The 12697-nt window shown below is 47.7% G+C and overlaps 1 protein-coding gene across 2 annotated transcripts in view; it reads left to right on the top strand.

The window, feature by feature from the left end:
- The window catches only part of AGAP3 (ArfGAP with GTPase domain, ankyrin repeat and PH domain 3), a 164554-nt gene that overhangs the window by 95896 nt on the left and 55961 nt on the right, over window positions 1-12697 (top strand). Inside the window, exons 9-10 of one of the 2 annotated variants that reach the window (XM_062568600.1) lie at window positions 898-990; window positions 10862-10966. In XM_062568600.1, the coding sequence (XP_062424584.1) occupies window positions 898-990; window positions 10862-10966 (198 nt within the window). Of the gene's footprint in view, window positions 1-897; window positions 991-10861; window positions 10967-12697 lie in introns of those variants that run through there. The other variant, XM_062568602.1, reaches the window with a different exon arrangement.

Genomic DNA, 12697 nt, shown 5'->3' with positions numbered 1-12697 from the left:
TCCTCCTCGCAGCAGAGCAGCCATCTGTGTCTCTTTAGTTTTCCTCTCTTTCAATCTCTTTGTTTTATTCTGGGCCCAAGAGCAAGTGGATTGGTGTCCCAGGCATGTGGGGCTAATGTCCCTTCCTAATCCAAAGCACATGGGGCGCTCCCGGACCGAGGGGTGTGTAGGACGCTCCAGAGAGACGCTGCCGCTGCCCTTCTGCCATTGTTGTGATTCTGAATGTATTGATTGTGCTCCATGCCGTGTATGACTTGATATTTTCCTCTGTCTTAAGCACTTTGAATGAGTTCTGCTCAACAGACTGTATATTTCATATTGTATTTATTGGAGTTTGCTCTCACCGCAGCCTCCTTTGGGGGCTGGCAGGTTTTGCTCTCAGCTCTCTAGACATATGATAGATATTTATTGTCCATGCTCTTTTGTAAGGGGCTGGTATCTCTGCCCAGTGACCTGTGCTACTTTGTATGGTGCAAGTGTGTTAACAGAATAAATCTGTTGGATTAGTAGAGGTGTGAGTTCCTTTCACTGCCTTAACCTCTCCTGCTTCCATCCACGCTCCACGTGCATCCCATGCCATCTCTGTCTGTCGCCATGTCCTGTGTGCCCCCATGGGAGGGGGGAGCCAAAGGTAGCCCCATGCTGCTAGAAAGATAGCGCTGGTGGAAGCTGCTGGGGGGGCAGAGGAAAGCTGACCAGCAGACAGATCTGGGGTGGCTAGCACGGGAGTGTCCCTAGCGGGGAAGGGCGAGACGCTGGCTTCTCCATGCACTGGGAGACCTAGCCTGGGGGAGAGTGGTCTGGTCCAGTCTGGTGGCTCGCTGGGGGTGACGGGGGCTCTACACTTGCTTCTCCTGCATCCCTGTGGCTAATGCACCTGTGTCTCTTCTCTTCCAGTCTCGAAAGGGCGCAGACCCGGAGCGAGAAAAGAAGGTGCCGGAGTGTAAAGCTGACAGTATCGGCAGCGGGCGGGCCATTCCCATGAAGCAGGTTCGATCCTTCTCCCTCCCGCCCCGTGCGAGAGCAAGCTTGGGGAAGTGCGGCTAGGCTTTGTGGTGTGGATCGGGTGTCTTCACATGGCAAAAGGCATGGGAGAGCATGAGCCGGGCGGAGCTGCGGGGCGCCCTCGTGACGGGGCAGGCTGGCGCTGCGCGGCCGATGCCTCCTGCATGCTTCCCCAGAACATCCGTCTCGGGCCCATCGTGTGTTCCCATGCAATGTTGCTGCCATCAGCTCCGTGCTCAGGGGGTGCACGTGCAAGGGCACCCCTGCGCGTGCAGACCCCCACGCCGTGCGTGCTGGCTGGCGCGCTGCGGCCTGAGCTGGGCGCTGGCGCGCCGGCTGGCAGAGCACGTTCCAGCAGAGGGCTCCCGAGCCCCGCTCCGGCTGCCCGGCCGCCCGCTGCGATGCTCCTCCGCGATGCTCCTCCGCGATGCTCCTCCACTGCTCCTGCTCCCGCTCGCCCTGCCTGAACAGGCTCTCCTGGTCGCGGGCAATGGGCAAAAAAGCAGTGAGCGTGGGACTGTGCCCTGAGCCGTCATGAATCAGAGGGAGGCATCTGGGCATCGACTTGCTCAGGCATAAGAGCGTTTTGCTCCTGCTTCCTGGGTTTCTGGGAAGCTCCAACCAGTTGGAATCCAGCCCTGCGGCACTGCCCGCCGCATATCTGTCAGCTAAGGAGCAGCAGTGGGGAATGTCCGGGCACCCTAGCAGCATCTAAGCACACCCAGCGGTGTGGACTCATTAGATGGTGTTTCCACTAGGGTTTTGTGATACTGCAGTACTGGTGAGACTAGTCTGCACAGCTTTGCAGCACCTGTCTGTGCTGCGCCTCTGCCTTGCACCCTGAGCCCCTGTTCTGATTCCCTTTTTCTTCCTATGGCCCCACCTGGCCTCTCTCTTCCCTGTCCGGCTACAAACTACCAGAGCTGAGTTGCTGCACGTGTGGGGCCCATTTTGTCTCTGCGTCCCAGGAGTGCTGGACAGTGGGATGGGAGGGGAATAACCTGTGTCCTGTGCAGGTGCCACCTCTCCTGGTACCATTTGGTGCTGAGTTTTCACTGGGGAAAGAGATCCCCAGGACCATGTAGCAATACTGTGAAAGGTTCATGCAGGGCTGTTGTCCAGCACTAGGATGGTGCTTGGGGCAGTGGGAGGCAGTGCTGTGAGGAGCAGTGCTGAAGGAGGGCTCTGGCCAGGAGGGGAGCAGCACTGGGAGAAGCAAATGATTATGACAGGGTTTTCAGGGAGTCGTACATAAAGTTCTGGTTCCGGCGTGCCAAAGACTCACATGGCCGCAGCAGAAAGGGGCATATCCATTCATGCCAGGCTATGCCTCTCCTCCGTTGGGAACCTGGGTCCTTTTTTACCTCCTACTTGGAACCTGAGATCGAGCCTCCTTTAATGGTTTCCTCCTCTGCTTGTATTGCCGGGGTGCCTGCCTCTCTGTCTATGCTCTTCCCCTTGTTTCTGCATGAAGCTGGCTGCCTCCGCACACCCTCCTGTGGGAACTGTGTACTGGAGATGACAAGCCTGCCTGCTCCCGCACCATCCAGTGTAGAGCTAGATGGTTATGAGGTGCACAGTCCAAGCTCTGCCTCCACATGATGCATTGCGAATTATTGGCTGTGAGTCAGCATGAGGTATGAGTTGGTTTGTGGTGGCAGGACCTGTTTGCTCTAATCTGTGTCAGCCCATGGTGCCAGGTGGGGGAAGCAATGGGCAGAGGTTCTGCAGTAAAGAAGGGATGACTGAAAACAGAGCAGCTGAATTTTTGAGCTATACTTGACCTAGGCCTTAAAATCATGCAGCTGACAAACAAACTGGATGACTCCAGGAGGTCTGATTGTTGGAGCATATCCATGGTCTTCGGTTTCTGGACCTTTGGGGTTCCCCTTTCCAAGATTTTCCTTGAACCAGGGAGGCCAGATGCATTTTTTTTAGCTGCTCCCAAGTTTCTGTTTGTTGCTAACTGGACCTGACTTTGACCAGTCTGCTGGGCATGGCAGTATTTTACAGGAATTATAAAATCATTCCTTGATGTAGGCAGAGCACTGCTATTACAATGTTGAACAGATGAAGTACTGAGAAAGAGAGACAGATAAAGGCCAAGGTCTGCAAAAACAAGTGTACGCTTAATCTCTGTGGATTACAAGAAAAATTAGGTGCCAGTTACCTGACTGGTTCAGGGGCTGAGTGAAATGAACCATTTGTACAGCAGTGCCTCACCAATAGACCCCAGAGCATGGTGTTGTCTTCTGAGATCCAGATCTCTGCCGAGTCTCAGGACTGGCACCTCTAATAGTCAAAGTTGCAGAGGGTGACTTTGCAGGGGAGCTCTTTGCTGTGTTTTTAGGGGAGCATGTAGTGATGCTGGGGGAAGTGGTGTTTTGTTGAAAAGGTAAGCTCTTGTTTATGCAAATGGTTCTCCCTCCTGGGCTCTGTGTGTTGCACCATGCAGGCGTTGCTGGCCCTGGGGCAATGTTAAGACCACAGAGCGCTGCTATGACCTGTCTCTTGAGATACTAGGTGCACTCTGAAATTGCTGCCCTCCCACTGCTTGAATTAAGCAATTGTTCTATAGCATCTTAGGAAGGCACAGAGCTTTGTTCCTAACAGAAAAAAGAGGCCAAGATCCTCAGTGAGGTCATGGAGTATGAGCTTAGTGTAAGCATGTAGTGCAGTAGGTCCAGAACCACTCCTGCTGTGCTGTCAGCCCTTTGCCAAGACATCCCTCCAGGACAGGGAGGGATGACTTGATACCACAAATATGAAAAGGAGCAATTGCTTTCTGAGACTATAGTCCTATACCACAAAGAATCAGGACAGGTGGTGATGTCTCTGCTCTCTCATTTGGACCAACCCTTTCTGAAAGATTGTGCTGATCTGGTTGCATGCCATCTCTTTGAAGGGCAGAAAAGAAGCAGAGCCTCTAGATAGATTTATTTTTCAATATTGTGATGGTCTTACCTTGCCATAAAGGAACTGAAAAGCCGGTCATTTTGAGAGGAGCTGAGTGACAAACAGTGTGCCTGGGTGCTTGGCCATTTTTAGACTGCTTCCCATTCCCCAGCAATGCAGGGAGCGTTCCCTGCACTGCAGGGATGATGACACCAAATACTGCATGTTGGGGTGCTCCAGCCACTGCCAGATAACCTTGAAAGTAATTTGATCTCTATGTTTGGCAGAACAAGGCTGATGCATGCTTAAATTACCTAAAGATAATCCAAGTCAGTTGGTGATGTGTCCTGCAGTCTCCTTCCATGAATACCTCTGGCTGTGATCACTGTGACTAGCGCATGGTCTCTTCCTGGACTCTTATGGAAAGAGGGCTGTGGTGCTTCTGACTACTAACGGCCTGGTTTGGCACTCAGTGCTATAAGTTTCTGCAGAGAGCTGAGTCTATGGCTGGAAAGGCTGACCCTGAGGTGAGAGGCTGGATCAGGTGTTGCAGAAAGGAGAAAGGCCGAGTGGAGACTTCACTTAGCTGAGAAGGGCTCTAAAAGGAGGTATGTTGCTATAGAGATGTGGCTGGATGGCTTTTGCTTATCTCCACCTTCTCCAGGACAACTGAGGACAACTCCTCTGGGCAACCTGCTTTTGTTTCCACTCACATCTAAAAAAGATAGAAATGCCCATTGAGACAGATGAGTCCAGCTATCATCCAATCTGTGCTGGGAATCCTTTATGCTGAAGACAGCATCCTCCTCCCTCTGCAAGCTGTAGAGACGGTCTGTGCCCCTGCTAGTGGGCAGTTCTGTGCCCTAGACTCAGAAGCCCTTTGCTGTAACATCCTTTTGGTGATGCATAGGATTGGATGGTCTTGCACGGTGGGGTGAGCTTCTTCATAGCTGGACACTTATCTCTGAGAATTGGGTTAATTGAACCAGGAAGCTAAGCTTTCCCAGCTGTTTTTTACTAGGAATAAACTCCTAATTGCACACACACCAAATTCTTTCTGGGAATGCTGTACTGAATGCACAGGTAGCCCACAGGCCCTCAGGTCCCTGGCCCAGCTCAGTTTGGACCATTCACTCCAGTAGGGCCCAAAGCGGGTGACTCCTCCTCCTTGGGAGCTGGGATCATGCTGGGAGCTTAGATTACATTTAAATTGCCATTTGCATTTTCCAATCAATACACGACTTTACAATTAAGTTTGGTGTTAAAATTCTTAGCAAAAAGTGAGTGGAAGGGAGATTTGTGGAGTAAACGAGTCCTTTGGGGGCCATCGCTGCTCCCTGCTTCATTACGCTGCATATTGCTGCTGCTGCTTTTACTGTGCACCACCACAATCCAAACACAACACAGAGGCAATCACAGTGGCCAACAAAATGCAGGAAAAGAAAGGAAAAGTGGGGAGTGGAAGAAGATTGGGCTCTCTTGCCTCTCGTCTCTGATATGTTCTTTTCTTCATGTATGACAATCAGGAAGAAACTTAAGGAAAAGATATTTCTTGTAAATCTTTCCATGAAAAACAGAGGATGCCTGAGGTGTAGTAAATGCATGTGTGTCTGTGCGCAAGTAGTGTGCGGACCTGAGAAGCCAAGGGCATTGGGCACACAGGTGGAGCTGTATACCAGAGGTATACTGGGGTATGTGTGTGTGTGTACATAAGCATGCCAAGTACGTGTATGGAGGTGATGAGCTCTGCGGTAAGGAAGAGCACATTTGTGGAGATACTGTACCTCCCCTCATCAGCCATTTTCATACATTTCACCCAATTTTGTTCTCCTTGCATTTTCTCACTTTAATTTGAGTTGTGGGGGTTTTGCTTCATTGGTTAGAAGACAGGAAAAAGAATTCTCTAGATGCTGCTGGTCCAAATCTCCACATTTCACCAGCAAAAAGGAAGAGAAGTTGGGCTACAGAGTAAGTAAGCTTGATGCTGTCATCACAGCAACACCATTAAAACCTGGATTCATCTCAACTTCTGTCTCCAGCCTCTTAATCTCTAATACAGCAGTGAAGAACAAGTGCAACTGTCCCTGGATCCAGCTGTTTCTTGCAAATGTTTGGCCTTAAGCACTCTCTTCTCCCCCCACCACCCCCCAATTTTATTACATATTTACTCAGATCGTGTAGTTGCTCCCAGTTTCTCAGGAAAGTTTTGGACTCTTGTGCCTTCTGGGTTAAAAAATGAGCTGCTGCTTGACTCTGTTTCCAGGTCTGGTTTTGCTTGTGTTTCAGTTTTTGAAGTTCCACAACTGTATGCTGAACTAATTGCAACTGAACTCTTCTCTGCAGCTAACACATTTTGGGGGCTTGATAGGGGATGCAGCAGTGTGACAGGATTGAATAGCTATTCTTGCAGCACCAAGTTGTATTGAATTGCAGACATATTAAGGAGAACAGAGGCAGCTAGAATTTTGGGGCTGTGGTATGTATTGGCAGATCAGTCTTTAGAACTTACCACTTTTAAAGCCAGAAGAGATCTTCCTGACCACACAGTTAGCCTTCCTGTATAACACAAGCAGAGAATTTCACCCAGTGACTTTGAGCCAAACTTGTAACTTCAGTCTAGTCTATGGTAGATTTGTTTGAAAAATAAATGTACAGTTCTCAAGTACAGAGAATCTACCATTTATCTGGATTAGTTGTTGTAATATTAAATTAATTGCAAACATTTTGAGTGTTTGTTTGTGCCCTGCTTTTTTTTTGCTTGTTTCCTATGGCTTATGTCTCTAATTTAAAGATTCTCTTCAGGCCTTACTGTAAAAAACATGTTTCCAGATCTTGAGTATCTTTCATTTTTCAGTGTGACACCCAGATTGGGCTTAGTATCTATAAATAGTCTTATAAATTGTTCATACGAAGAAACAATAGACTTGTGGTTTGTGCTGTGGGCCCCTGCAGCTGGCTGCCATGCAGCATGCACGTGCCCCCTGGATGTCTGACAGACCACTCACCATTTTAGAGCATAGCTCACCACAGCACAATGTACTTCTGGATTAGCTGCAGCCTTTTTCCTTGCCAAGAAACCAACCAAAAACATAGGTATGAGGCATAATGGAGAAGCTTGAGATAATGGGGTAGCTAGAGAGTCAGAGGACATGGGGTCAAGTGAGGATAGTGTGGTAGAGAAGGCCTATGGATGGTCCACTTAACAGGCTTATGTTGGACACTGCTAGGAAATATTAATCTGGAGTTGTTCTGTAGAGTAGCCGTGGTTAACTGATATACAACTGGCTGGAAAGCCATGCTCAGATTGTTCAGTGGATGACTGCAAATGGCGAGATGAATGGGGCCCCACAGTCTGTCTTTGGTCCGATGCCATCCAGTGTATTTTCATTCATCTTCCTCACTGGGGTGATAGAATAGATTACATGTTTAGTAAGTGTGTAAAAGACACCAAGTTGGAAAGGCTACAAACAAGTTCATAGACAGGTCTGAAATTCAAAATGCTCTCGATAAACAGGAGAACACCGGATGTGATTCTAAAAGGACAAATCAAAGGCTTTGTATGTGAGAAGGAGTAATCATTTTCATAGACCCATAAGGGAAATATATGGCCTGGTGCTAAAGGAAAGAATTTTGTCTGTAGTAGATCAGAAACAGAATAGTCAGCCATATTATGCTGTTTAAAAATGCAAGTATTGCACATTATGCATGAGAGTATTGCTTACCAGACACATGAAGCAATCTTGCCTCTAGGCATGATAAGGTCTCAAGTGGGCTTCTAGGTCTGGTCTTGAACACTGCACTTCAGCTCTGGAGTGACTGGAAACCATCCAGAGGAGACCAGCTTAATGCTGTTCTACAAAGGCAAGTCCAGGGGAGGGAAGACTGCAGATAGACATAATAGCAGTCTTCAGATATATTAAACACTGCTGCAAAGGAGATGGGACTGTTCACTGTGATTGGACAAGCTGTGTGCTGCCATTTCATCAAGGGAGGTGTAGGAAAACATTAGGAACAGATCTCTTGGGGGGGGGAAATGGAACCTCGGTCCCTGGCAGTTTATGCAAAAAGGTTGGAGTGATGTAAGCACACCGGTGCCACTGCATGGCCTCTGAATGCTCTCCCAGCCCCGTTTCTCTATGATAATATCACACCTGGAGGTAGTATCATCTGCCTTGTCCAACCTGATAGTCCTGTGCTTCTACATTTCTAGGTACACTTAGCTTCTTAATGGCAGTGTTAAGACTGTGAGCTCAAAGTCTGTTTAGCGATGGTACTTTGCGGCCAAGAGAGCCAACGCAGCGAGATGATCTGGCAGTCTGTGTTTCTGGATGCAGGACCTTGTATGAATTGTGCTAAAATCCATACTGTTCTCAAGAGCCCAGTTTGCTAAGTGATCTGAAGCAGTTTGTGTTAACAGCCAGTCACCACGATGATTTACTCCCTGCAGTTTCTATGTTTTCTTCAAGTTTTCTCACTGTGTGTTTTCTTTCAGCTCGTCAGGTAAGACGTTGATTAAATAGCATGGATCAAACACAGATTGATTGGACCTATATACAAATACTTCTCTGGGACATGGATTTGCCATTTATGATTAAACTTTGTTGTCATTTATGGTTACATTTTGTGACCTTTTACTTGACTGGTTTTTACTCCATATATTAATGGTGATAAGGATTTTATACAGTATTATTTTAATGGTGTGTGTTAATCAGTTAAAATCCTTACAGAAGTCTAAAAATGCTATGTCAACAATTACCTTTGTCATTAGATATTGTGATCTTACAAAAAGTAACATTAGACTTCTCTGGTGACCTACTTCTATGTCAATTGTCATTAGTTATACTGCTGTCTTTTCATTCTTTGCTTATTACTTGTTGTGTTGGCTTTTCCAGTTTTGCCCAGTATAAGCATCAAACTAACTGGCCGTAATTACAAGGGTCATTGCTTTTTCTTTTGCAGATCTTGGCAGGTCATGAGCTTTCAGACTGCTTCTGTGTTTTAAGGCATGTTAAAATCAGTACCTTTTAACCACTGCAAAATGAGCTCTTCAGCTAATTTTTTTAGAACTCTTGAAGGCAAATTATCAGATTTCGCCATCAAATTGCTTTTACCTTTGTGTTTTAACTTTCTCTCCCTTGTAAGAATAGGAGGCATTTCTTTTTCACACTGATTGCTTCCCAAGTACTGAACAGAAATGGTCATGGAGCACTTCTGCCTCCTCTGCATCATTTATTGTCGATTTCATGGTCATGTCTGTGCAGCGTTGTTACCCAAGCATGTGCCAAAGCCTACATCTTTTCTGTTATGTTTTTCTATTGTGCGATGCAACAGCCTCAGTCTCTAAGCAGTACGAAGGGGCCCCCAAATATGCTGAAGCTGGCAGGACAGAGATGCTCTGTCCAGGTTTTTGAGGAGGTGCTGGCCTCGGGCCCAGATTTTTGCCACGTTAGGAACAGTCTTGATGTCTATTCAGGCTGCGCTTTTGGAGGGCCTGGGCCCAATAGTTGATAGATCCAGCTTTTTCCCAGACTCTACTTTTCTTTCATACTTTTGTCTGCCTGTTCTGTCCTTTTCTCCCTGACAACAGAATACTTGATGTTCTCTCCCCAGTCCCTGCTCCAGAGCCCTTGCATCTAGCTTGTTGCCCTTTCCTCGTTTTCCAGCCTCTTCACCTCCACTCTTACTCCTGTACCTGGTATGTCATGGATTGCTGCTAGAAGCAGTTTTCCTGGGGAGTCAGAATTGAGATGGGGAGAGGCTTAGGAAGTCCAGAGCTATTCTTTGGGATGCAGAGTTTTTTCTCTTCGTAGATGATGATAAAGCAAAGGTAACAGTCCTCAAATGGTTTTACACATCCAGTGGATCACGGAGCCAATCAAAAGTCACTGCTAGAGATTAAAGAGCCTAACTAACCATTTGGGGAAGTAGGGGACAGAACGTTGAGTTCCTGAGTAGTTCAGAGACATGACAAGATGACAGGGAAAGAATGAGCTGAGTGCTGGGAAATAAGGCGGATATAAGAAGTTTGTGGGTGGAGATAGCAGTGGATAACTGCTAAGAAGTTTGTCTAAGACAAGCTTTGTGAATGTGTAAGACAAACCTTGTGAATGTGAATGTTGTGTTCATGTGTTGTGCATGGGGAAAGCAGGAAGTCTGAATTCCCAAATCAAATGCTTTCACTATGACTGTTGGTTTAGATCACTGTAAGTTCTGGGATAGGACTGTGGGAAAATGGAAGCTTTGGGGCATGGAAACATGATTATTTTCAGGTCCGAGGTGTACTCAGAGCTGTACTCTACCTGGAAATCACAGGATAGGTCTTGTGTAAAATCCTGATGATGAAAGGAGGTGAACCAGCTGCCCAGGACCTGCTCCTGAAATGTGGCCCTGGCTCCATCCATTTGACATCCCTAAGCAAGAATTGCAAGCAGGCAACAGAGTATTTGTCCCTCCCGAGTCTCATATCTTGGGGTGTTACTCTGTTGGCCCCAGCAAGTCCCAAATTGCCCTTGCCTTGTCCATCCCTCTGCCTGTGCTTGTGGTGGTCGAAGATGGTCTGGGAGCACTGTGGTAACAAAGCTGGTGATGAGAATGGTTTCTGCTTTGTGTTGGGGCTGTCCTTTAGCACAAGAAGAGCTGCACTGAGGGAGTGTTTTGGAACAGCATAGTGTGTGATAGATCCCTCAGCGGGTCTAGGGATCAGAGCTGGGATGTGGAGACCCTCAGCTCTGAGAATGAGGCTTTCTAGGGAGGTGTGCTGAGGATGGTGGGTAGGGGGTGCAGCCTTTTCCTACTGGTCCCAGGGAAGATGCTGTGGGGAAGTCAGTCTTGAAGATATTTTCTTGAGTCCAATTTTTCATATCTCTTCCAAAACGAGTCTCATATGAGGGGCAGTTCATGAGCTGAGATGGTTGGTGCCTGGACCAACCAAGGTCTGAGACTCTTTACGCTTCTCTTTTAGGGCATTCTCCTCAAACGCAGTGGCAAGTCTCTCAACAAAGAGTGGAAGAAGAAGTACGTGACGCTATGTGACAACGGAGTCCTTACCTACCATCCCAGCCTGCATGTAAGTGCTGCGCTGGAGCTGGGGTGAGGAGCAGGGTGGGGCAGAGCAGAGTGCCTCCTTCGTGCTGTGACTGATGCTGCAGGTCCTTCTGCAGATGCCACAGTTGCAGAGGATTACTTGGAAAGTGTTTGACAGCAGGTGGAAGCCAGAGTCTCTCCTTGCAGCAGAACCCAAAGCAGGAGATTCAGCACTGTCCTCTACAGGACAGGCTTATTAAGCAAATTTGGTATTGTTATTTACCAGAGTCTGGAGAGAACCTCTTCCCTCTCATGAAAGCTGTCTCTATGCAGTGTCAAACTGGGTGGGAAAAGTTGATAGGAACATGCTCTGCATAGAATTATGCTAAGTAAATGCATCTTTCTTTTCTCTGTTTCCCTTGCTCAGTCCATTAAAGCAGGAGTTGCTGCCTCCCTGCCTCTGGGGTGAGAAGCAGGCAGAGAACTCCTTGCAGCCATGTCTGATGGTGCCATTTGGGTGTGGAATAATTTTCCTGGCTGCTAGGTATTGGGTAATGGAGACGAGGTGCCTGTGCAGAGCCTGCCGAGCTGAGCTGTCATTCGATGCATCTCTGATCCTCTTCATTGCTTGGCTCAGGCACACAGCTGCCTCCCCATCCATCTCTGTCGCCTCCCCACTGTGGGGCTAATGACTTCTTCCCCATTCCCTCTTGAGCACAGTTTGCTGCTGAGACAGTGAGCCACGGACAGACACACCTGTGGCACTACAGACCACAGTGCCTTCTGAGCAGAGGACATTGCTTTCACAGGAGAGCATAGGAGAGGATGAGAAAGGTAGGCTGTTAGCAGAGCAGTTTAGCAGGATCCTGGAAAGCTCTCTGGGATGAAAGAGCAAAGAGCACCGTGCTCCAGCTCCTGTGCTTCTTCAGCGTTCCAAGGCACTTGGTTTGCCTCTGACCACCTCAGACACATGGGTATTTTAGTGCCCAGAGCCTCACAGCCTTTATCCTCACTTCTAACCTGTGGCCCCCAACACACTGGCTTGTTATACTCAGTCCTCCAGGTCCTGAACCCCTGAGCCTTTTAACTTTTCTATTCTTGAAAGCCAGTCATTACATTTCCTTTCTGTAATTCATAGGACCTTTAAAAACATGTTTTTCCTTTTAATCTTTGGTCCCTTTACATGTAATGGGTTGTCGGGTTCTACATTTTCCTAGCTTTGTAATCCCATTTTTTGGACTTTCTAGAGTTAAATTGAGAGGAAATGGTTGTTGCCTGCTCTGTGTGTGCGTGTGCGCACATATGCATGTGTGTGTTTGTGTATCACCTTTTCTTTGGAGACATCATGGGCCCTTATTGCAGTCAGCTTACAGGCAGAATAATTTCTGAGGTGTTGTTGAACTGTTCACAACTGATGCTTCTATGATGTGCTGGATTTCTCTCCTCTTTATACATTTCTTCCTTGGAGGTCATTGAGATTGATGTCACTACATTTCCCTTCAATGCTTCATTTCTTTACTATATTTCCACAAGCAAAAATGTGGTTTACTTCCACCTGGTGCTCCTGGTGATTCACAGTCCATTGCTAAGAAAGGACCAAGATGGGCCTCTCCTCCCCAGATTATACTGAAAGCTTTGAACCCTATATCCAAGGAATATATTATCCTAAATGTTTACCTGCGTCAATGAGTAATTTCTGGGGGACTACAGAACATAGAGCTGCTGCCTGCCCAGCTCTGGCTCCTGCAAGGATGGGTAATCCTGCATGCTCTCT

Source organism: Rhea pennata, chromosome 2 (genome assembly GCF_028389875.1).
Source record: "Rhea pennata isolate bPtePen1 chromosome 2, bPtePen1.pri, whole genome shotgun sequence".
Classification (NCBI taxonomy): Eukaryota; Metazoa; Chordata; class Aves; order Rheiformes; family Rheidae; genus Rhea; species Rhea pennata.
The sequence above is the reverse complement of the archived record's forward strand: the minus strand, read 5'-3'. Positions and strand labels throughout refer to the sequence as shown.